At 37.3% G+C, this 27,843-nt stretch overlaps 1 protein-coding gene across 1 annotated transcript; it reads right to left on the bottom strand.

The window, feature by feature from the left end:
- Positions 1–7,625: 7,625 nt before the first annotated feature.
- Positions 7,626–26,429, bottom strand: LOC139146392 (protection of telomeres protein 1-like). The gene is made up of 5 exons (XM_070717769.1): positions 26,181–26,429; positions 24,464–24,580; positions 15,654–15,763; positions 14,790–14,933; positions 7,626–10,143 (listed from the first exon to the last, which is right to left on the bottom strand). Exons 1-4 carry the CDS (start codon positions 26,316–26,318, stop codon positions 14,873–14,875), a joined length of 426 nt encoding a protein of 141 aa, XP_070573870.1. The 5' UTR covers positions 26,319–26,429; the 3' UTR covers positions 7,626–10,143; positions 14,790–14,872.
- Between the last annotated feature and the right edge of the window lie 1,414 nt (positions 26,430–27,843).

Genomic DNA, 27,843 nt, shown 5'->3' with positions numbered 1-27,843 from the left:
ATTCTAGCAGATTTAATCCTTATCCTGCCAAGTTCTTCCATCAGAATCAGAGAAAATTGGTTTGAACAAGACCTTAATAGCATGCCACAAGTGCTGCAGTTTAGTTTGAAATTTCAAGACCCCTGAAAACCTAATGAACGAAACAGGAGTCCCTCCATCTGTACCTGCTATAACAGGCTTGCCAAGTGGGTACAAAATGTTTAATTTTTGGCTCAATACCGCTTTTTGTTGCCTTGGCAGATGATGATGTCATTCCAACTAGCAGCAATAGGGACAATGTCTAGCAAAGTAAATTAAATTATATACTGAAGCACAGTCATATGGCCAAGCAGAGATGCACCTATAAATTGATGTATTTGACTTGTGTACCATATAAATCCATTTCTATCAAACCACTCGCGCTGTAATGCATTTATGAATATTCAATTACTATTCAATGAAACATCATTCCTTTGAATGTACCGCTGTATAACAGCTCATGCGAACTCATTTTCTCATAAATATTCTAAAACAAAGTGGTAGAAGTGACCTTGCTGATAGATATTGGGACAAACTTTTAAAAACATCACCAAACACTGGGGGCAGTACAACCTTTATCATTAAGCCATTTAAGGAAAGACTTGTTTTTCGATCAAGTGGCCAAAATTCAGTGAAGGAAAATACTATATTCAAAAGCGTTTTTGGGAGATTCGTTAAAGTACAGTTTGATGGTTAACAAAGCCTTAGAAACACACACGAATGTACTGACATGTAAACTTGTAGATTGACAACCTCCACACAGACGACAAGGACGACTACCTATTAGATGTTGGTTTATCAAGACATGAATGCAGATTGTCAAACAGCGTACGGACGAAGACAACACCACCTATTTGATATTATTGTCTTTAAACAAGATGAATGTTGATTGACAAGCACCAAACTGACAACAATGAATACCACCTTTCAGATACTTTTTTTGCCAGATGAATGTTGAAAGCAGTAGATGCTTTGATTTGCTATGTGCAATGGCAACCATTACTATAAACATAGTCCAATTTACCCAAAACAGTTGCTAATTGCTGCCCAACCGATTTAAAGGACCCAAGCTTGCCCAAAAAATTGAACTGACATCTGGGATACAAATCTATGGGTAAGCTAATATATTGTGGCCATCAACTTAACTATATCCCCTTTTCACAAGCTACTCATAGTCACTTAAAAATTCATTTGCCAGAAATAAAATAGCTATGATGACAAATTCATCAGCACATGACTAAACATTGGGCAGTTGAAACTAAAACACTTTTTAGGAAGATGAGTTTTTCCAAGAAGTTTATCATTGACCAACACTTGTCATGAATCGCCATACTTGACTCTAAACTCATAAATTTACCTATCACATGCACAGGATGATGACAACCGTCTTGCAAAAAGTTGATTACATGATGAACAATAATTGAAGCAGTTGCTTTCACGAAAATGCATGTTGTTTGAATTATTCTCACTATTTTCCCAATTGCCCATAATGTATGAGTGACCCTGACCAACCCCATCCCTCCCACCCACCCCCTGAAACAATTCAGGAACATTGACGTTATAAAACTGGGGTTAAACTCATCTACGATAATTATCAATTTAATTAACGTATGCTAGACAACAAGTCATTCTAAGGTACTTCATAACAACGATTATTTCAATGACTATATCAATTCATTCATTCTAGCAGATTTAATCCTTATCCTGCCAAGTTCTTCCATCAGAATCAGAGAAAATTGGTTTGAACAAGACCTTAATAGCATGCCACAAGTGCTGCAGTTTAGTTTGAAATTTCAAGACCCCTGAAAAGCTAATGAACTAAACAGGAGTTCCTCCATTTGTACCTGCTATAACAGGCTTGCCAAGTGGGTACAAAATGTTTAATTTTTGGCTCAATACCGCTTTTTGTTGCCTTGGCAGATGATGATGTCATTCAAGCTAGCAGCAATAGGGACAATGTCTAGCAAAGTAAATTAAATTATATACTGAAGCACAGTCATATGGCCAAGCAGAGATGCACCTATAAATTGATGTATTAGACTTGTGTACTATATAAATCCAGTTCTATCAAAGTACTCGCGCTGTAATGCATTTATGAATATTCAATTACTGTTCAATGAAACATCATTCCCTTGAATGTACTGCTGTATAACAGCTCATGCGAAGTCATTTTCTCATAAGTATTCTAAAACAAAGTGGTAGAAGAGACCTTGCTGATAGATATTGGGACAAACTTTTAAAAACATCACCAAACACTGGGGGCAGTACAACCTTTATCATTAAGCCATTTAAGGGAAGACTTGTTTTTTGGATCAAGTGGCCAAAATTCAGTGAAGGAAAATACTATATTCAAAAGCGTTTTTGGGAGATTGCGTTAAAGTACAGTTTGATGGTTAACAAAGCCTTAGAAACACACACGAATGTACTGACATGTAAACTTGTAGATTGACAACCTCCATACGGACGACAAGGACGACTACCTATTAGATGTTGGTTTATCAAGACATGAATGCAGATTGTCAAACAGCGTACGGACGAAGAAAACACCACCTATTTGATATTATTGTCTTTAAACAAGATGAATGTTGATTGACAAGCACCAAACTGACAACAATGAATACCACCTTTCAGATACTTTTTTTGCCAGATCAATGTTGAAAGCAGTAGATGCTTTGATTTGCTATGTGCAATGGCAACCATTACTATAAACATAGTCCAATTTACCCAAAACAGTTGCTAATTGCTGCCCAACCTTTTTAAAGGACCTAAGCTTGCCCAAAAAATTGAACTGACATCTGGGATACAAATATATGGGTAAGCTAATAAATTGAGGCCATCAACTTAAAGCCGCACTTTTCAATCCCTGGTTCTCGCATTAGTGGAGTTCTCCTCCCTGTCAAACACATGGCCAGTACGATGTTTGATTTCTATAACATTAATTACACAAACTGATTTCAATCTTTTGTCACCTTTTGCTAATCCGGCAAACAGAGCTTATATAATCGTTTGATTGACGGTCCGGTTCAAATTGCCAACAGTCATTTATTCCCCAGCACCACAGGCGAATTTCCTTAAAAAACGTCTTCCAGTCACGTTAGAATTTGAATATAACCACTGAGTTCGATCGGCAGCAGCTTCGTGCTGACTGCTTGGCAGTCTGTAAGCGTTTTTGCGGTCGGAAAAAACTAAAAAGTGGCATTTTCTCTATCGTGTGCCCTCATGTTACCTGCTTGGTGTCCACTTACACAATGAACGCTGCCATAGGTTGGCGCCCTTTTAAAGGGAGGCTCCGCCTTTAAATATATCCCCTTTTCACAAGCTACTCATAGTCACTTAAAAATTCATTTGCCAGAAATAAAATAGCTATGATGACAAATTCATCAGCACATGACTAAACATTGGGCAGTTGAAACTAAAACACTTTTTAGGAAGATGAGTTTTTCCAAGAAGTTTATCATTGACCAACACTTGTCATGAATCGCCATACTTGACTCTAAACTCATAAATTTACCTATCACATGCACAGGATGATGACAACCGTCTTGCAAAAAGTTGATTACATGATGAACAATAATTGAAGCAGTTGCTTTCACGAAAGTGCATGTTGTTTGAACTATTCTCACTATTTTCCCAATTGCCCATAATGTATGAGTGACCCTGACCAACCCCATCCCTCCCACCCACCCCCCTGAAACAATTCAGAACATTGACGTTATAAAACTGGGGTTAAACTCATCTACTATAATTATCAATTCAATAAACTTATGCCAGACAACAAGTCATTCTAAGGTACTTCATAACAACGATTATTTCAATGACTATATCAATTCATTCATTCTAGCAGATTTAATCCTTATCCTGCCAAGTTCTTCCGTCAGAATCAGAGAAAATTAGTTTGAACAAGACCTTAATAGCATGCCACAAGTGCTGCAGTTTAGTTTGAAATTTCAAGACCCCTGAAAACCTAATGAACTAAACAGGAGTCCCTCCACCTGTACCTGCTATAACAGGCTTGCCAAGTGGGTACAAAATGTTTAATTTTTGGCTCAATACCGCTTTTTGTTGCCTTGGCAGATGATGATGTCATTCCAACTAGCAGCAATAGGGACAATGTCTAGCAAAGTAAATTAAATTATATACTGAAGCACAGTCATATGGCCAAGCAGAGATGCACCTATAAATTGATGTATTTGACTTGTGTACCATATAAATCCAGTTCTATCAAAGCACTCGCGCTGTAATGCATTTATGAATATTCAATTACTGTTTAATGAAACATCATTCCTTTGAATGTACCGCTGTATAACAGCTCATGCGAAGTCATTTCTCATAAGTATTCTAAAACAAAGTGGTAGAAGTGACCTTGCTGATAGATATTGGGACAAACTTTTAAAAACATGACCAAACACTGGGGGCAGTACAACCTTTATCATTAAGCCATTTAAGGAAATACTTGTTTTTTGATCAAGTGGCCAAAATTCAGTGAAGGAAAATACTATATTCAAAAGCGTTTTTGGGAGAAGCGTTAAAGTACAGTTTGATGGTTAACAAAGCCTTAGAAACACACACGAATGTACTGACATGTAAACTTGTAGATTGACAACCTCCACACGGACGATAAGGACGACTACCTATTAGATGTTGGTTTATCAAGACATGAATGCAGATTGTCAAACAGCGTACGGACGACGACAACACCACCTATTTGATATTATTGTCTTTAACAAGATGAATGTTGATTGACAAGCACCAAACTGACAACAATGAATACAACATTTCAGATACTTGTTTTGCCAGATCAATGTTGAAAGAAGTAGATGCTTTGATTTGCTATGTGCAATGGCAACCGTTACTATAAACATAGTCCAATTTACGTACCCAAAACCGTTGCTAATTGCTGCCCAACCTTTTTGAAGGACCCAAGCTTTCCCAAAAAATTGAACTGACATCTGGGATACAAATCTATGGTTAAGCTAATATATTGTGGCCATCAACTTAATTAAATATATCCCCTCTACACAAGTTACTCATAGTCACTTAAAAACTCATTTGCCAGAAATAAAATTCCTATGATGACAACTTCATCAGCACATGACCAAACCTTGGGCAGTTGAAACTAAAACACTTTTTAGGAAGATGAGTTTTTCCAAGAAGTTTATCATTGACCAACACTTGTCATGAATGGCCGTACTTGACTCTAAACTCATAAAATTACCTATCACATGCACAGGATGATGACAACCGTCTTGCAGAAAGTTGATTACATGATGAACAATAATTGAAGCAGTTGCTTTCACGAAAGTGCATGTTGTTTGAACTATTCTCACTATTTTCCCAATTGCCCATACTGTATGAGTGACCCTGACCAACCCCATCCCTCCCACCCACCCCCTGAAACAATTCAGGAACATTGACGTTATAAAACTGGGGTTAAACTCATCTACTATAATTATCAATTCAATAAACTTATGCCAGACAACAAGTCATTCTAAGGTACTTCATAACAACGATTATTTCAATGACTATATCAATTCATTCATTCTAACAGATTTAATCCTTATCCTGCCAAGTCCTTTCGTCAGAATCAGAGAAAATTGGTTTGAACAAGACCTTAATAGCATGCCACAAGTGCTGCATTTTATTTTGAAATTTCAAGACCCATGAAAACCTAATGAATTAAACAGGAGTTCCTCCGTTTGAACCTGCTATAACAGGCTTGCCAAGTGGGTACAAAATGTTTAATTTTTGGCTCAATACAGCTTTTTGTTGCCTTGGCAGATGATGCCATTCCAACTAGTAGCAATAGGGACAATGTCTAGCAAAGTAAATTAAATTATATACTGAAGCACAGTCATATGGCCAAGCAGAGATGCACCTATAAATTGATGTATTTGACTTGTGTACCATATAAATCCATTTCTATCAAAGCACTCGCGCTGTAATGCATTTATGAATATTCAATTACTGTTCAATGAAACATCATTCCTTTGAAGGTACCGCTGTATAACAGCTCATGCGAAGTCATTTTCTCATAAGTATTCTAATACAAAGTGGTAGAAGTGACCTTGCTGATAGATATTGGGACAAACTTTCAAAAACATCACCAAACACTGGGGGCAGTACAACCTTTATCATTAAGCCATTTAAGGAAAGACTTGTTTTTGGATCAAGTGGCCAAAATTCAGTGAAGGAAAGTACTATATTCAAAAGCGTTTTTGGGATATGCGTTAAAGTCATGAATGGCCGTACTTGACTCTAAACTCAAAAAATTACCCATCACATGCACAGGACGATGACAACCGTTTTGCAGAAAGTTGATTACATGATGAAATTAATTAAAGTAGTTGCTTTCACGAAATTGCATGTTGATTGAACTTTTCTCACTATTTTCCCAATTGCCCACAATGTATGAGTGACCCTGACCAACCCCATCCCTCCCACCCACCCCCTGAAACAATTCAGGAACATTGACGTTATAAAACTGGGGTTAAATTCATCTACTATAATTATCAATTCAATAAACTTATGCCAGACAACAAGTCATTCTAAGGTACTTCATAACAACGATTATTTTAATGACTATATCAATTCATTCATTCTAGCAGATTTAATCCTTATCCTGCCAAGTTCTAACATCAGAATCAGAGAAAATTGGTTTGAAAAAGACCTTAATAGCATGCCACAAGTGCTGCATTTGAGTTTGAAATTTCAAGACCCCCGAAAACCTAATGAACTAAACAGGAGTTCCTCCATCTGAACCTGCTATAACATGCATGCCAAGTGGGTACAAGATGTTTAATTTTTGGCTCAATACCGCTTTTTGTTGCCTTGGCAGATGATGATGTCATTCAAGCTAGCAGCAATAGGGACAATGTCTAGAAAAGTAAATTAAATTATATACTGAAGCACAGTCATATGGCCAAGCAGAGATGCACCTATAAATTGATGTATTTGACTTGTGTACTATATAAATCCATTTCTATTAAAGCACTCGCGCTGTAATTCATTCATGAATATTCAATTACTGTTTAATGAAACATCATTCCTTTGAATGTATTCAAAACAGTTGGTAATTGCTGCCCAACCTTTTTAAAGGACCCAAGCTTGCCCAAAAAATTGTAGTGACATCTGGGATACAAATCTGTGAGTAAGCTAATATATTGTGGCCATCAACTTAAATATATCCCCTTTTCACAAGCTACTCACAGTCACTTAAAAATTCATTTCCCAGAAATAAAATAGCTATGATGACAAATTCATCAGCACATGACCAAACATTTGGCAGTTGAAACTAAAACACTTTTTAGGAAGATCAGTCTTTCCAAGAAGTTTATCATTGACCAACACTTGTCATGAATGGCCGTACTTGACTCTAAACTCATAAAATTACCTATCACATGCACAGGATGATGACAACCGTTTTGCAGAAAGTTGATTACATGATGAACAATAATTGAAGCAGTTGCTTTCACGAAAGTGCATGTAATTAGAACTATTCTCACTATTTTCACAATTGCCCATAATGTATGAGTGACCCTGACCAACCCCATCCCTCCCACCCACCCCCTGAAACAATTCAGGAACATTGACATTATAAAACTGGGGTTAAACTCATCTACTATAATTATCAATTCAATAAACTTATGCCAGACAACAAGTCATTCTAAGGTACTTCATAACAACGATTATTTCAATGACTATATCAATTCATTCATTCTAGCAGATTTAATCCTTATCCTGCCAAGTTCTTCCGTCAGAATCAGAGAAAATTGGTTTGAACAAGACCTTAATAGCATGCCACAACTGCTGCATTTTAGTTTGAAATTTCAAGACCCATGAAAACCTAATGAATTAAACAGGAGTTCCTCCGTCTGAACCTGCTATAACATGCATGCCAAGTGGGTACAAAATGTTTAATTTTTGGCTCAATACAGCTTTTTGTTGCCTTGGCAGATGATGATGTCATTCCAACTAGCAGCAATAGGGACAATGTCTAGCAAAGTAAATTAAATTATATACTGAAGCACAGTCATATGGCCAAGCAGAGAAGCACCTATAAATTGACGTATTTGACTTGTGTACCATATAAATCCATTTCTATCAAAGCACTCGCGCTGTAATGCATTTATGAATATTCAATTACTGTTCAATGAAACATCATTCCTTTGAATGTACCGCTGTATAACAGCTCATGCGAAGTCATTTTCTCATAAGTATTCTAAAACAAAGTGGTAGAAGTGACCTTGCTGATACATATTGGGACAAACTTATAAAAACATCATCTAACACTGGGGGCAATACAACCTTTATCATTAAGCCATTTAAGGAAAGACTTGTTTTTGGATCAAGTGGCCAAAATTCAGTGAAGGAAAATACTATATTCAAAAGCATTTTTGGGATATGCGTTAAGTGTACAGTTTGATGGTTGACAAAGCCTTAGAAACACACACGAATGTACTGACATGTAAACTTCTAGATTGACAACCTCCACACGGACGACTACCTATTAGATGTTGGTTTATCAAGACATGAATGCAGATTGTCAAACAGCGTACGGACGACGACAACAACACCTATTTGATATTATTGTCTTTAACAAGATGAATGTTGATTGACAAGCACCAAACTGACAACAATGAAAACCACCTTTCAGATACTTTTTTTGCCAGATGAATGTTGAAAGCAGTAGATGCTTTGATTTGCTATGTGCAATGGCAACAGTTACTATAAACATAGTCCAATTAACCCAAAATATACAGTTGCTAATTGCTGCCCAACCTTTTTAAAGGACCCAAGCTTGCCCAAAAACTTGAAGTGATATCTGGGATACAAATCTATGGGCAAGCTAATATATTGTGGCCATCAACTTAAATACGTCCCCTTTAAGCTAGTTACTCATTCCACTATATGTGTAATACAATGAATTTGCCGCAGGACATCTGGGTATATAATATTGTCATCCATTTTTTACTATAGTTCCTGTCTGACATCTAAGTTACTCACAATGTGGCGGAATAGTACACTATGATGTTTGATCAAAAAATCTGTACATTTGCAACACAGTAAATGTCATTTTGTAACAGCAATAACTCCTATTAAAATATATTTATATATGTAGCTTAAAAATGTTCTTGCTGAATAAAGGGGAAATGTCCTGAAATGTTTTTTTCACAATAAATCAGGTGTGCAAATCTTATTTTGCATACACTTGTTCTCATACTTTTAACCCCTAACATACCCATTCATAGATCACTATCAAGTTCATTTGATTACAATCAGTGAAGCTTAACATGTCCTAGGTCATATGATGCAAATTTTATTTCATGAAAAGTTCTGCCCCTTGAGATAAATTTAATTACTTACCTTTATTGACTCATCAGATTAGGTATAGTAGTTTGAAATATCTTCTCTCCAGTTGACTTACCTGTGTTGACTCATAGACTTACCTTTGTTGACTATTCAGACTACCGATAGCTACTGTATTTAAAGTATTAGCTTTCCAATGAACAATTAAAATTTCAATTCATGCTGAGTCACAAATAATTTCATAATTTCATAAATTCATAATTTCTACTAAGTAAGTAATCAACTTTAATTCTTATGAAATACTCTCTTTAACATTATCAAACATAGCTGGCCATGAAATTTAACAAATGCCCTCCAAAATATGATACACTGTAACTTCATTGTTCACACAAAATTTAACTCGAGTCTGAATAATTTTGATAGTGGAACTACTTGGAAATTTTAATTATGCCCACAATATCAAAGATGTTATGTCTTTTATGATATTCATGTGAAATGCCATCTCACGTTATTTTCAGTCTGATCAGTCTGTTTCGATTCCAAAAATATAACAACAGGCTATTGCTTGAATCTAAAGTATGAAGTCAATCCAAGGCATTCTTAAGTGGAATACTAAAACAAGGTAAATAAATTCGAAAAAGTCCCATCATTATAAAACACACAGGTCTAAATTAACATTACCATGCATGAGACATCAACTGCCAATTTGGCAGTGGGTCCTCTTCTTTACCGCCTGCCATCTGGATATCCCCAGCTTAAACCATTGGATATAAATGGAACCAATTGTGTTGCTTGATAGAACACATTTTCACGCTGGAGCTACATGATTGACAAAGAAAATTTTCCCTTTACAACAGCACCATCTTATGAAATGTAAAGTGTTTAATCTAGGGCTGTGTGATTGTACAATTCACCCTCTTTGGTGTGCTGCGCACCACAAAGTGTACAGAAGGGGCAGATCATCAAACACTGCACTGAGCTGGCTTGCATATAAAATTCATGGGTGTCACACTGCGATGCATTTGACCCATTATTGGTACCTGTTGGCATGGCAACATACATTGTATAATGTAGCAAGGATATTTGAATAAAAAAAGGACTAATTTTAGTTTGATTGTGATACTTTTTTGTGCTGTTCTGGTTATACATCAAGGGTTATACTCCCCATGCTGAACAGCAGCGGATGGTGGCGGACGGCACCAAGGATTACCGACCAGCATTAAATGTCATGTGAATGTCTATGAAGGTTTTTAGATCAATGACTTCAGAAAATTGTATGAAGAGTTGATGAAAACAATGGTACTCTACAACAGCTTTCACTAAAGTGCTGTTAAATCAATATCATGATTTACCATAGTCCCCACCTGTAATTGGATAATTGAATTCAATATGATGTGCATGAAAAAAGAACTGCTGGTACCAAAGCCCTGTCTGTGACTGATGACCATATTGAAATGTGAAAATTCAACTTATTTGCAAGAAATTGGTCCAGGTATGTCAGAATAGTAGATCTTAATTGACATATTAAAAGGTCAGAACGCCAGATGTAAACCAAAAATGCCCCAGTGTTTAGTACAGGAAACTTTATTATTGGCTATTGTTACTGCTGAATACCTTTCTTGACCGTCAAATCTTTGTATGGACAACACCTGCAGCAAGTGTCATCACTGATCTGATGTATATTTCCCATTCAGGATATAGATTACTAATTAAAACCATGGTTTCCCTGTTTAGAGGCTCAACTTCACTACAGAAAGCAATGCAGTTGTTGAATACCACGGTAGTCCATGAATACCACAAATGTAAAACCAATCTGGGCTGCTACTCTAATTACAAAAGTTCAGTAAATAAGTCAAATTAATCGACAGGATGTCATTAAAGGCTTTCACAATACTGAAAGATCAACATCTGTACCATGAAATTTCATTAAATACGGAAATTAGAAATTAACAAGTCACTGACAATGACACAGTCCCCACTTGTAATAGGAGTATTAGTGTTGATGGGGCAGGGAAATGTGGTCATTAAGAAGTATCACTGGAGTGATATGTGGAATGTTGAGATCTGTGGGCACATAGGTCTATGTCGTTGTTCCCAATTTGAAACACATGAGGCATGTCTAAGTTATGGTTCTAAATCGGGAAAAAAGATCAGACCTCTAGCTCTATTGGCCAGCCAAGAAATACATATGCGCATAATAAATGAGGTACAAGATGTGACGTCTTAACCTTTTCACCACCACTTTCCCCATAGAATAACCCTTGGGACACCAGCCCCCTGGGCCACTCATCAATAAAATACAGCACTGTATACTACGTAGTATTTTACAGACTGAGAACTGAATAAAACCACACATGTCATATATAATTGTAAAGCTTAGTCTAAGGTCTAAATATATCCTATCAAAATTGGAGGGTATAGAACTAATGGTTACTGAGTTATGCATATATATGTATAATCAAGGTCAAAGGTCATCAAGGTCACGTGACATTTTTAGAAAAAAAATTGTATTGCTAATTAATCCCTATATGCCAAAAATCAGACCTCTAGCTCTATTCACTTGTCCAGAATTAGATATGTGCATAATTAATGAGGTAAAGCGTGTGTTGTCACAAGGTCTCCCATCCTACTAAATATAAAGGACATAGCACTTGTGGTTACTTATTCATTGACATAAACATATATTTTAGGTAAAAGGTCATACAGGTCACATGACATTTGGTCAAAAAATTTCTATCCTATAATCCCTATATACCAAAAAATCAGACATCCAGCTCTATTGGCTTGCTCAGAATTAGATATGTGCATAATATAGAGGTACAATATGTTGCGTCATAAGGTGTCCCTTCATACCATATATGAAAGGATTAGCACTTGTGGTTACTGAGTTATGGACAAATATGTTTATTTGAGGTCAAAGGTCACCAAGGTCACGTGACATTTTGTCAAAAAAATTGTATTGCTAAGTTATCCCTATATACCAAAAAATCAGAGCTCTTGCTCTATTGGCTCACTCAAAATTAGATATGCGCATAATTTATGAGGTACAATATGTGGCGTCATATGGTGTCCCATCATACCAAATATGAAGTGTGTGGCACTTGTGGTTACTTATTTATTGACATAAACGTATATTTATTGTAAAAGGTTATCGAGGTCACATGACATTTTGTCGAAAAAATTTTTATCCTATAGTTATCCCTATGTACCAAAAAATCAGACATCCAGCTCTATTGGCTTGCTCAGAATTAGATATGTGCCTAATTAATTAATGATGTACAATATGTGGCATCATAAGGTGTCCCATCATACCAAATATGAAGGGTGTAGCACTTGTGGTTACTGAGTTATGGACAAATATGTATATTCGAGGTTAAAGGTCATTGAGGTCATGTGACATTTTGTCAAAAAAATTGTATTGCTAAGTTATCCCTATATACCAAAAATCAGACCCTTCATATTTGGTATGATGGGACACCATATGACGCCACATATTGTACCTCATAAATTATGGACATGTCTAATTTTGAGTGAGCCAATAGAGCAAGAGCTCTGATTTTTTGGTATATAGGGATAACTTAGCAATACAATTTTTTTGACAAATATCACGTGACCTTGGTGACCTTTGACCTCAGATATACATATTTGTCCATAACTCAGTAACCACAAGTGCTAATCCTTTCATATATAGTATGATGGGACACCTTATGACGCAACATATTGTACCTCATTGATTATGTGCATATGTAATTTTGAGCGAGCAAATAGAGCTAGAGGTGTAGCACTTGTGGTTACTTATTTATTGACATAAACGTATATTTAAGGTAAAAGGTTATCAAGGTCACATGACATTTTGTCAAAAAAATTTCTATCCTATAGTTATCCCTATGTACCAAAAAATCAGACATCCAGCTCTATTGGCTTGCTCAGAATTAGATATGTGCATAATTAATGAGGTACAATATGTGGCGTCATAAGGTGTCCCATCATACCAAATATGAAGGGTGTACAACTTGTGGCTACTGAGTTATGGACAAATATGTATATTTGAGGTCAAAGGTCATTGAGGTCACATGACATTTTGTCAAAAAAATTGTATTGCTAAGTTATCCCTATATAGCAAAAATCAGACCTCGAGCTCTATTGGCTCGCTCAAAATTAGATATGCACATAATTAATGAGGTACAATATGTGGCGTCATAAGGTGTCCCATCACACCATATATGAAAGGTTTGGCACTTGTGGTTACCGAGTTGTGGACAAATATGTATATTTGAGGTTAAAGGTCACCAAGGTCACATGACATTTTGTCAAAGTGTCTGAGATATCTGCATTAATGGATGGACTCATAGATGGACTCACGGACACACATGTCCCAATCTATAAGCCCCCTGGACTTTATTTGTGGGGACTAAAAACTGTGTCACTGCATCCTTTTTGCAATATGAATATGATGAGAAACTAAATTTATATTTTTATTGGCCTTATACATGGGAGTCTATGGAGAGCTGCCTTATACATGGGAGTCTATGGAGATGTAAACTAAAAAGTCCTCTAACACGGCCAAATTTAATCGCATTGTGAAACAAATCGACCTGCATCTGTATGAGGTAAGGTACTATTCTTTTGCAAAGTTTGAAAGATATCGACCAGGGTATCTCTGAGATATCTGCATGAATGGACGGACAGAGGCACGCACGCACACATGCACGCAAGGACATGACCAAACCTCTAGTCTCCCCGGACGGTGTCCGTGGGCACTAAAAATACAAATATGCAAATTTCACCACGATTTGGACAAATCTGACTGAAGTCACCCTAAGTAAACTGCACATCAACTTTCAAAGCAATCGGACAAGCGGTTTCAGAGAAGAATATTTTTTTACCAAAAACAGCAAAAAATGCCCCAAAAATACAAATAAGCGAATTTCACCACGATTTGATCAAACTTAAGTGAGGTCACCCCAAGTGAACTGCATAATATAAAATTTCAAAGCAATCGGACTTGCGGTTTCAGAGGAGAAGGCATTTGTTGATGGATGACGACAATGGACAATGACGGAAAATCAACCTATTTGATAAGCGCAGTGTCGCTGACAGCGGAGCTAAAAAGTTCCACATTTATAACACATTTCTTCTTTTTTGTACTGTATATATATATAACATGACTTGTTTGTGTCTGAAATGCCTGTCAGAGCATAAATCTGTCCGCTGCCAAACATCTTGATAACAAGTTGACAAGCCAAGTACATTTATACATTTACTGATTTCAAATAAATTATCTGACCTGTCTATAAAGGCCACCTGTCTAAAAAGGCCACTTTGGCAAAGTCCATTGACTGGCCACTATAGACAGGTTTGACTGTACCTTTAACGTTTACAGGTATCTGAAATTCAAAATTTTTGTTATCTTCATGCATCCATGAACTATAAAGTTGCAACACACAGGCTGTTCACTCACTCACCTTTAAACTATGTAATCTGACTACATCTCTAACAACATGGTCCTGAGGTAACATGGCACTGTCTTCGGAGCACAAGACATACTTCAGACCAGGGTCACTGGATTCCAATGATGGGTCAACAATAGTAAGAACTCGCGCAGTAATCTGTGTACATGCAACAACATTGAAAGGATAGGATAAATACCATTTTAATTTCAAATATTGGTAAATATTGGGTTATTTGATTGTCTGGTACTCAAATTTGTATGGTGACCCCCAATTTTTATTTTTGATTTTGAAAGAGAATGGTAAGTTTGTGTTGTCCTTGTGACAAGTTTGAGCTATACTTCTGCCACATAATGGTGTAGACACGACAAAAATGGGCACAAAAAGGTCACCTGGCCGCCATATTTGATTCTATCACAAAACCATACGACATCCATATATATATGTATGCAATAGTGTAATATCTTTGTACCAATCTGCTTGAAAGTGTCTCAGATATCTCTGTGGACACAGAACACACACAAGGACACAAGCATGCCGCCTAATCTACAAGTTCACAGAACTTTGTCCACAGGGACTAATAAGACAGAAAAATCAAAAAGCAATTTTCGTAAACCGTGGTTACTATTTTTGTGACTCACTGAAATTTCTTGTGATTTTATTCATTTAGAAATAGTGATGTTAACGTTATTAATATATTAAAGAGGCACTCCCACTTGGTAACTTGGCCTCTTTAATATATAATATATATATATTATATATTAATTTTTAACTTTTGCCCAAAAATAGCACAAAATATGCTGCTGCCATAAGACTTTCAAAATATTGTGAACCATCAGACATATAAAGAGAAGAATACAGAAAATTTGTAGCCATTACCTGTTCCCTTCAGTTTTGAAAGGTGGTTTCAAGAACTTGGCAATGCCATAAACATCAACCTTCTCTCCTCCTTTCAGCAGCTTCAGTTTGGTGTATTTCTTTCCCATGAACTGTGGCATATGATATCATGTGGAATTGTTTTGGGAAAACAAGAAATTCTAAATCAGTTTTTAGTTCACATGTTCACACACGTAAGCTAATATCATAGCGACGTCTGTCTGTCTATCTGTCCGTGTGTGTGAGTGGCTTTGTATGTATCTGTGTGTCTGTCTGTTTACACAAGAACTAAAAACACCTGAACGGATTCAAGTCAGATTTGGTAGACAGGTAACATATGCTTATGGCAAGAATTGATTAGATTTTGGTTGCTGTGGCTTGCATATTAATGAAATTATGAAATATCTTTTTTTTCATATAATGGTTTCCCATAGAGACAGTAATGACAGTGTCGACATATGTCAAGGAATACTGCACAAATTTCATAAAACTTTTCACATATGACAATCTCAGAACATTATGATGATACTGTGAGTCTCATGCAAGTTATCTGCTCATTTGCATATTTAATGCATTTTTGTAATTAGTGATAAAATTCCAAAAATCGTACACCAAATCTGATTATACCTGCTACAAATATTGATCTGTTAGATATCTAATTGTACTGAGAAGCATTGGGCTGTGTTAAGTAAATAATTAGCTCATTTGCATATTTGATGAAGTTTTGTAATTAGTCATATAGCTCATAAACAGCTGCAAAAATTGGATGATATATGCTGCAGATACTGATCCAACAGATATGTGATTGTGTTGTGAACTATTTAGTTGTGTGAAGTTAATTGAGCAATGATTTGCATATTGAATGAACTCTGTAATTAGTGATATAACTCTGAAATCATGGCACCCAATCTCTTGAAACCTGCTACAGATATTGATCTGATTAATATCTAATTGTCGCATGAAGCACTGAGCAGTGTCAAGTTAATAAACAGCTCATTTGCATATTAAATAAAGTTTTGTAGTTAGTGATTATCTCTGAGAGATCACAAGTTGATGAAACCTGCTACATACAATGATCTGACAGATATCTGGTTGTTCTGTGAAGAGTACAACTATCCAGTGAACCTTTTGTAAACCATGTCAGCACATTCAGTTCCCATCTGATGACTGATTTTTAAATCACTTGGATTAAATTCTCTAAATTTTGTAGTTGGCAGTATTGTGTCTGATGTCAGCTGCAAATAACACTTTATGAAAGCAGCCACATTAATCAAATGGTTTTAAAAGAAATCAAAGGTGGAATTTTTTTGATTACAGGAGCATGGAGAGAATAGAGTCCTCTTCATTAATTGGGTCTGTGTTTAAAAATGCTGTGATACAGATAGGGCTTAATGGCCGAGAATGAGTTCAATGGTGGTGAAAACTTAAAGCCAATCTTGGCTGCCATCCTGATTATACAAGGCCATTAAATGAGTTAGTTAATAATCAATCAACACAATGTTGCCAAACATTTTTGCATCCTGCTATAACACTGACAGATTATCAACTGTACAATATTTCATAAAGTTTATTGCAGGTTCTCTGGACATTCATCCTAAAAACAAAAATTTACAATGAATATGCAAATCAGCAATTTATGAAAATGATACTGCTAAGTGTCATTGGATTTTATTTGCAACACTACGAGATCAACATCTATACCAAGTTTTATCAAATTTGATGCAGTATTTGTGGACATATCACTCTAATTAAGAAAGTTCATTAAATACGCGATCAAAAATTAACATGATACTGATAAATGTCTTTATTCACTGTTAAAGCAATGTGAGCTCAACACCTGTACCACGTTTCATGAAATTTGATGCAGTATTTCTTGACATATCAGTCTAATAATGAAAATTCATCACTTTCCCACTCCTGTACTAGAACATGCAAATACCGGTATGTAAAATTTCCATGCATAACAAATAGCGGATATTGCAAGAAAAGCACCATCAAACAGACCAGTGTTAACCCTTTTCCTGCCAAGACCATATTTCACCATCAGGTTAAGATGGTTAAAATTAATGAAACACAGCATATTCCATATGGTGTATTTAATATAATATTGAACATTTGAAGACTCTTGAAAAAATAATTACTGTAAACTTGATTTTTATGGACTAAAGATGCTATAACAGACCAAGCCAAGCGGGTGAAAATACGTCATGTTTTGGCTCATTATCACATGAAATGGCCGGAATCGCCACCTGTGTGACATAGAACAGGACGGATAAGAAATCCGAATTACCCTGTTGTACGTCATCAACCGGAACTTTTTTCATTCATGGTATACCGTTCATACATGCAGGCATCGCAACACAGACAGATTTGTCGTGATCGATGCCGTGCTAGCTCTCATGACATTTTTACAAAAAAGTGACCCAATAAATCCAGACATGGAAACATAGAAGGCATATTTATCCAACAAAAATTTGAGTCGATAAAACTATAGCTTTTCCTGAAAATCGAATTGAGATACTGTCAATCGTTTTATTTAAATGGCTCAGTAACGTCGCGGCTCGAGTCGAGTCATGTAGGCTCAATGTGGACGTCGTCGTACCTGGCGATACCGGTTGGTGATAAAACGAAACCTACACCTAAATGTAAGTTCAACTGAACAAATAAGTACAGTAAAATCTTCAAGAAAGCGACATAGGAGGCACAAGGATAAAGTCATTCGACAAAGAACGATAAATTTCCTTCATTGCGCAAAAAAATTTTGTAAATTCTAGCTCGGAATCAAACTTACAGCGCAGCGTAAGGCTGTAGCGAAGACATCAGCTGTTGAGCTGTGTGCAGGCAGCGCTGTGGAATCTGATGTACTTCAAAAGTTGACTCAGACAACACTCAAAACAGAGTTTCCGTCAAGTAACAAAATAAGAAAGTATCCACGGGCAAGATATGTGTCACTGTAAACATCAAGGTCCGAAAGACGAAAACATTGACGACCGAGATCGGGATTAACGAGTTGACATTAGCAAGAGACCAGTGACGGCAGTGTTGTGGGCACAAACATGCAATGAGGTACACCCTGTGTGTCATCAAACGGAATCTTTCACACTCGCCGAGGTTGTAAACCTGTGTAACATTTTGAAAAGCCACAGAATCTCGGAGAATGAGAAACTTTTTTGATGGTGTCGTTGCATTTACTTTATAAATATATTTGTGAATATTCTAAATAACTCTGAATACTGTAGCTACCCTTCGCTAGCACGGTGAAAGCTATGTCCGCCGATGCGCAATGGCCGACTTGCCCCGGCATCGATACAGCGCGAGACTATGATTGACAGTTCACGTGACCAAATCCTTACATCTGGTTGGTGGAGATACCACGCGATGTATCAAATTTCAGCTTGATGGGATTTATGAATGAAAGTATCTCCTGGGCAACAGGCCACTTTACCCTTTAAATGAAAGTATTCCGCATAAAGTAAACACAAATCCCTACGAAAATTCATGCAATTCGTAACAGTAATTTTGATCCATCTGCGTCTAATGAAAAATTAGAAGACTGTTCATGTGATAAATATATAATCCCATGGTATTTTTCTCTGTTTGACGTCACTGTATACTCGTGTTTTTCGCAGAGCCGCACAACTTCTCGCCATTGGCTCAAAGATGTACGGCTCTGCGAAAAACACTTGTATACGATGACGTCAAACAGAGAAAAATACCATGGGATTATACATAATACCGCTTTTTACTGACTTGGCTGATGGGGAAGTGATATTGTCTGGCAGGAAAAGGGTTAATGTATTATGTTCAAACTATTTCACATAAATGCATGCCATATTTTCTGCCAAATTTTTGTTGATATTCCTGAATGTGTGGCATTGACTGCGTATTTACAAGTAGTAGTTACAGCAAAGACCATATCATTAAATCAAAACAAGTCATTGACAATGACATAGTCCCCACTTGTAAGAGTATTAGTCTTGGTGGGGCAGTGAATTGTGGTCATTAAGAAGTATCACTGGAGTGTATATGTTGAGATGTATGGTCACATAGGTCTGTGTCGTTGTTCCCAATATGAAACACGTGAGGCATGTCTAAGTTATGGTTCTAAATCAGGAAAAAAGATAATACCTCTAGTTGTATTGGCTAGCCAAGAAATACATATGGGCATAATAAATGAGGTACAAGATGTTACATCTTCAGGTCTAATATCCTATCAAAATTGAAGGGTATAGAACTTGTGGTTACCGAGCAGGGTTCTCAAAAACTTTTGAAGTAGGCGGAAAATTCAGAAAAGTAGGCGGTTAGCTTCTGTGTGCAACCAGGTTCCCTGGGCGGGCCGGGGAGGAGGGGGGAGACAGTTCTGAGCAATTCCATGCATTCTTATACAGTGTATAAAAGGCTATTCCAACATACACACAGGAGGGAGGGTTTCAGGGAGGGGTCCCCTCCCTGTGTGCAAGAAATTTTTAAAATTTGAAGACATTTTGGAGTAATTTCATGCATTATTGTATTGTATGAAAAACCATTTCAGCGTGAGAGTGTTAAGGATTATATTTAAATTTGAAGACATTTCTGAGCAATTCCATGCATTCTTATACAGTGTATAAAAGGCTATTCCAACATACACACAGGAGGGAGGGTTTCAGGGAGGGGGTCCCCTCCCTGTGTGCAAGAAATTTTTAAAATTTGAAGACATTTTGGAGTAATTTCATGCATTATTTTATTGTATGAAAAACCATTTCAGCATGAGAGTGTTATGGATTATATTTAAATTTGAAGACATTTCTGAGCAATTTCATGCATTCTTATACAGTGTATAAAAGGTTATTCCAACATACACACAGGAGGGAGGGTTTCAGGGAGGGGGTCCCCTCCCTGTGTGCAAGAAATTTTTAAAATTTGAAGACATTTTGGAGTAATTTCATGCATTATTGTATTGTATGAAAAACCATTTCAGCGTGAGAGTGTTAAGGATTATATTTAAATTTGAAGACATTTCTGAGCAATTTCATGCATTCTTATACAGTGTATAAAAGGCTATTCCAACATACACACAGGAGGGAGGGTTTCAGGGAGGGGGTCCCCTCCCTGTGTGCAAGAAATTTTTAAAATTTGAAGACATTTTGGAGTAATTTCATGCATTATTTTATTGTATGAAAAACCATTTCAGCATGAGAGTGTTATGGATTATATTTAAATTTGAAGACATTTCTGAGCAATTTCATGCATTCTTATACAGTGTATAAAAGGTTATTTCAACACACACAAAAGGGGAGGGTTTCAGGGACGGGTTTGGGCAAGAACTTTTTAAATTTTGAAGACATTTTGGAGTAATTTTATGCATTCTTGTACAGTATTAAAGACCATTTCAGTATACAGAATAATCATTATCATTGCCAATTACAACATGTTTTCAAGGGATAAAGTTTAAAAAAAAGTCAGAAAAATTAATTTGATATCACTCAGGCCTGTCAACTGCATTCAGTTGACAAGGATAATAGCAAAATTTCACCAGACTGTTGTGTAGAATTATGTTTAGCTCATGACTTGAACAAACATTTTGAAATACATCATAGAATGGGGCCTAGGGTTTTCACAACCCAGATAACGATCCGCTAGAATCCTGACCAGCCTGGCTGTACAAAGTGTTTTACTGATTTAAATAAACTTGATTGACGATACAGTAAAATCAAGCAGTTTATTCAATTCAATGAATTATAGGAACACAATTTTCAGTGAATTTAATTCACTGTACTAATTTCACAATAAAACGAATCCGCGGGCTGATTACTGATTTTTTGCTGATGTTGAATATAATTGAAAAAGAGAACTAAATTTCAGTGTTCATGTTTGATAAAACCTCAAACTAACGACACTGAACGCCAGCCTGTACTACGCCGTGTGTGTACAAAGTACCGGTAGTCAATTGTAACACAGTACACACAACGCGATATCGGTCGACCTGAAATTTGACACTGTGATGACGTAGCGTTTCAATAGTACGAAAAGTGAGACCAAGTAATTTTTTGTTTGTTTAGATTTGATCTAAACCTCCCAAAACCAACAGACAAAGTCAGAAAATCAAAGTTTTCAAGCGTCGACTTTCTCTTCCGCGATGCACACAACCACGGCCCCTCCACAAAACGCGATGTCGATCGACTGAGTTGAATATTGACATCGTGATCAACCATGGATAGATTGACGTGGCGTTTCGGAAGTATGAAAAATGAGACTCAGTAACTTGTGGTCGCTTTATCAAAAACCTACCAAACCCATCAGACTAGGCCCTACTCTTACGCAGAAAACCAAAGCTCTCAAACGTCGACTTTCTCTTCCGCGTTTGAGCGAAACAAAAGTCGGCTTCATTCGGAAATGGTCGGCTATTCGCGGGCATAACCTAATTGTATGTTAGTCCAATTTTCGGCTATACCCGATGTGAACGTCGGAATAATTCGGGCTGTGATCGGGCGAGCCAGGTTGACCTCGAGAGCGATTCCCAGTGTATAGTACACCACGTTCGCTGATCGCGGTACTACAGTGATAGCAACAAGTTCACCGCGTAAATTGCTAGACTACATATAGCCATATCGGCACTTCTGAAATATTATCTGCGGCTTGCAAGACCACCAAAAAAATCTAATTATTGTTATCAAAACCAGAATTTCCAGGCCAGAGAGCGAAACAGTGCTGAAAAGTAGCCGGCCAAAATACGAAAGTAGCCCGTCAATTTGGCCGGCATCCGGCTAAAAATGAACACGCTGCCAAGTTATGCATATCAAGGTCAAAGGTCATCAAGGTCACGTTACATTTTGAAAAAAAAAATTGTATTGCTAATAAATCCCTATATGCAAGAATTCAGACCTCTAGCTCTCCCAGCATACCAAATATGAAGGGTGTAGCACTTGTGGTTACTGAGTTATGGACAAATATGTATATTTGAGGTCATAGGTCACCAAGGTCACGTGACACTTTGTCAAACTGTCTGAGATATCTGCATGAACGGATGGACTCACGGATGGACGATTGACGGACATGACCCAATCTATAAGCCCCCTGGACTTCATCTGTGGGGACTAAAAACTGTGTCACAGCATCCTTTTTGCAATATGAATACGATGGGAAACTAAATTTTTATTTTTTTTGGCCTTATACATGGGAGTCTATGGAGAACTGCCTTATACATGGAAGTCTATGGAGAACTGCCTTATACATGGGAGTCTATGGAGGTGTTAACTAAAAAGTCCTCTAACACGGCCAAATTTGATCGCATTGTCAGTGTTTTGCCAAGGAATTGTAAAGGTGGGACACAGTGTCCCATGATTGTTAAAATAGGGGGACACTGAGTTAAAATAGGGTCAATGTGTGAACGAAGAACGCAAAGCAAAGCAAAGTCACCAAAGCAGAAAGGTATAGTAAACATGTACCGTTGTTGTTTTCCATCGAAAATTTGATATCATAAATTCATACATTCACAGTAAAATTAAGATTGCTGGACGTCTCCCATAATGGTTTGTGACAAAGTCATTTTAACTGGTTGTATTTACAGTTTTGAATTGTAAAAAAAAGACATCATCACGATAAAATCAATTTCATGCGTATTTTTCTTTTATGGGGATTCTTGCTAGTTACTGCATTACATGTGTTTAACAGAAATAAAGAATTTGTTTCATTACACTTATGACTCCAGAACTAGAAGTGGTTGAAGAAAATAGTAACTTTATAGTTTGAAAACACAAATAACTGAGAGAACTCCTTGATCCTCATGATGGCAATAGCACATTGCCATACCACTGTTTTGACAAGCTAGGTGGTTCTTGGTAAGATCAGCTACAATCGAGCTAGGGGGTCTTGACTATATGAGGAATTCAGCATTATGACCTCGATCTCTCTCTGGCTGGCTTCCAGACGATCAGAGAGTTTTATGAGACTCCTTCAAGGGAAATTTAAGGCAAATTACTACTTTGAAAGTCAGGGACATAGTGTTTCAACAAAATTTGGGGGGGGTTGATGATATTTTTAGGTGAAGTCATGAGCTTCCAGTACACCAAATACACGTGCAGTCAATTCCGTTTGATGCCATGTGCCCGGGCTAGTAGTATAGTGACTGAAAATTTGATTCCGCTTCTGAAATCTTTGTCTGGTTATTGGGATCGTACATGGCCCGGCATTTGATTTTTGCCTCCAAGGCTGCAGGGCCCAATAGACGCACATCGCCTTGCTCATACCATGAATCGTAGATTGTAACAGACTAACTTATTTTCTAATAGTGTTTACATTGTGATGAAAAAAATAGACTAAATTTTAAATGTTTCATTGTCTCAATGGAGAAGCAATAACTGTACAGGTTATCAAGTGTGTAATTTGGTAGCTAAAAAAATAGGCAGTCTGTGGACGCTAGACTTACAATTCTAGCCCTGATTTTAGTGCATCCCTGTGACCCATGTCCGGTATTTTTGCGGGACATTGTTGCTAATTTTGTGTCAAAAGACGCAAGAACGCACTCTGGGCAAAACACTGCATTGTGAAACAAATCGGCGTGCATCTGTATGGGGTAGGGTACTATCCTTGTGCAAAGTTTGAAAGAAATTGACCTGGGTATGTCTGAGATATCTGCGTGAACAGACGCACGGACAGACGGACGCATGGACATGACCCAATCTATAAGTCCCCCCCCCCCCCCCGACTTCATCCGTGGGTACTAATAATACACAGAAATACACTTGACTGATTCACAGCATATTCACGTTCACCTACTTGCTGTACAGGGTGGGCATAAAGACAAAGAGCTTAAATGTAAATATACATGTACCTACCAAAACATTCACAAAGTCAGCTTTTATAAAGTCAGCCGCTATCTGACACTTGTGGCCATGGTCAGACCATGCAGTTGGAGACATCTGAACAATGAAGTCACTGATAATTATCGTGTCCTGCAAAATATGAATGAAAAGTTAAAGTTAACTTACAAAATTGCCCATATATTTGATTCGCGAGTTTCACTTCCAAACAATCAAATCTGTATTATATCGGTGTGTTGAGCATGTGTATGCCAAAGTGTGGTTTTGAGAAAATAGTTATATATCAGTGCCAACATGGGCCAATATCTGAGCATGGATCGTTGAAACAAAAAGTGTTTATAGGATAGGAAAAGTCAGCATTAGAAATAGTTGTGATTAAATACATGGAAATAATTAAAACCATTCAGCACAAATGTTTCAACAAAGTGTAGTAAGCGTAGTAATCTTGAGTAATCTTGAACAAACCAGAGATATAAGGAATGAGCGGTATATAACCAGAGTTCAGGCAGGTATAGGTCATTTTATCGAATTACGCTCACTTTGGTTTATTTTGCCATTCAAAGTCCCTACCCAAGTTAGGTTGTTGTAACATACCCATTTTCGCTGCAAGGCGGTGCGCAGAGCATGGTGGGGTTGACCCTTTGATGACCCACATAGACGCACGCTACCCCCGCCACAGATAGCTGCATTTTCAAAGCTAGTTGACTGATTAAGATTAATATTGCTCAACAGTGACCTGAGGAGTAGTTTGGGTTTACAGAGATAAATTAGCTAAAGGTCTTGGAAACCTGTTGTGGTTTGTATCCAATTTTTAGTGTCAATCTATCTTGACAATAACCTACACATGAATTATCTCCATGTTACAGGCCACAAAGAGATAATTTATGAGTTCTATAGATGGAAACCTTCCATTAACACACTTTCTAAAACAAATAGGGCTTGAACTGATAGTACGTTTCAGACCACATCACTTCATTTGAGGAGACTTCATGGCAAACACAAGCAACTTCCAAGAGTTTCTAGGACATGCCCAAGTATTTGTCTCTTCACGTGACAGTGCTTGTAACTCACAAGATGAAAAGTGGGTTTTCTTCCTCTCTGCAACTGTGTAAATCTTCTAAAAGGATATTATGAATGTAATTTACCCATAGAGACCCTCGAGGGTCTGTGTTTTAACGATAGCGCTGATCGCAAATGACGTCATATCTTACCTCATTAGTATGCACAAATCACATTTGTCCGCATTTTCCGCATAATAGACGACGAAAATAAAACCTGCCAGTATCACAATGGCTACTAAAAGTCACACTTATTCGTGTGAATTTATGGCTGAGACTAGAAGCTGCAACAATAGCCCCGCTTGCAACAACAAAATTCGTCTGAATTTCAGATAGCGTACGTTGTCCAAAACATGCATGAATGACAATGTTACCTCATGGAATGTCGCATCTATCTTGCGAATTGATTTTGGGCCTTCTACGATTCCATTCTTGAGCAATTTTATACATGGCATTGTTATTCTGAAAGAGCATTTACAGAGAACGCCACATTAACCCGTCAAGCCATTTAGCAAAATGCCTTGTAAAACAGAGAGTCACTTGGCCAGATAACAACACACAGCACGGCACGCAGGGCTACGGATAAAGCCAGCGCACGGCTCATTGCCTGCACATTACGATGCTAACTTTTTAGGAAGCCCGCCCAGAATTTCGAGGAATAGCGTATATCTTACCCGGCTTTCATTGACATCTTCTCTACATCCTCTGGTCCACTCACGGACACGTTTGGTTATGTTGTCGCTGTGTGAGAGAGAGTCCCTGTCCATGTCCGAATGCAGTGTCTTACACACCTGTTTCATGCGGGGTTGCATGTTGCGTCATTGGGCATGTCATTATCATTTTGGACATCGACGGTCACGCAACGAATGCATTTGTGAGGGAACACCACTTGACAGGATACAACAATTGCTGGCTATTGGTATTCCTTCTGCTTAAAGTTTAACAAAAACGGGTAAACCTGGTTTCCGCAGACGTTTCGGGGATAATTTTCTATTTCAAGCGCGAGACATACACACAAACCTGCTGCAGAAGTTCGCCATATTTGAGAACAAGGGCGAAACTATTTGAAAGAGGTAGAGAGTTGGGCTGACTTTCCTTTGTGAGATCGACACAAGGTCCGCTGATGTTGAGCGCCACGGAAGCTGTTATCCAATTGGGTAGCTGAATTAGACTTGCTCCAACTGTATGGATATGGGCATATAACTATTAAAACATTTAATAAATTGAAGGACTGAACATCAGCAGACTGGCTCGCTAAGGGAGCCATCATTATTTACAGCAGGGGGTTGGAGGAATGTGAGGGGGTCACTCAAAATATTGAAAACTACAAGGAGGGATGTGGAGAGAAAGAAGGGGGGTTACTCAATTTTTGGTGCAAAATAAATTGAAACTCCTCTCAGATTGCACCATTTGGAACATTAATTTCTCAAAATTTTCGATGCGCCCCCCCCCCCTCGGGTACGTGTTCTCACAGTTTTACTCAGTAAAATTACGAATTGAAAACACCTCATATTGAACCAGACTGCACCATTGCACACATCTATTTCTCAATTTTTCACACAAGGGTGAGTACAACCTCCTTTGACACTTCCTCCTCAACCTCCCACATCTTCTTCCCGATGTATTTTAAAATTCTACTCAGTCATGATACCAATCCGAATCAAATATCCATAGATAATTCCCCATTTGAATTTTTGAACTTTCAAAGAATCATTTTGTGAACTTTAAAAATAATCACTGGGTGAAATTCCAATATCATATTGTTTTTTCAGATCTGCTCTTTCAAATATAATATCCTCGTCACGTACATTTATATCAATAGTCAAACTTTTTTAAAGCACAGGTTTTAATAGCAATCAAATTTTTTGCACACACATGAACTTGCAAAGTACATTAAAGGCCCATGAGCTGCAACTCTGTGAAATTTGTCCAACCTCAAGGTACCTCCAATTTCCTCACATAGTCATTGCAATCTGCAAATTGATATTATATACTTCAAAAACGTTTGTTTGTGGCAGAGTAGGCAAGATCTTGAACAGCTTTTTGTTTGTTTTATTTGGGTGCGGCACCCGTTTATTATTTGTCTTACTGAAACCTACCCACGCAGTCCCACTCAGTGGATAATTATACTTGACTGCACATCTCTGAGTAAGACCATTTCTATGAACTAATTTTAGTCTAAATAAAAAATCCTGAAAATAATGCCAAAAGTTGCAGCTCACGTGCCTTTAATATCAATAATCAAGAATATAAATACACAGATTTTGCTAGTTTGTATTTAAAAGAAATTATTCACAGCTTCTCATAGACTACTCATAGATTATGTATGGAGGACCA

Source organism: Ptychodera flava, chromosome 12, assembly GCF_041260155.1.
Source record: "Ptychodera flava strain L36383 chromosome 12, AS_Pfla_20210202, whole genome shotgun sequence".
NCBI classification, from domain to species: domain Eukaryota; kingdom Metazoa; phylum Hemichordata; class Enteropneusta; family Ptychoderidae; genus Ptychodera; species Ptychodera flava.
This window is presented reverse-complemented; position numbering and strand designations above follow the sequence as displayed.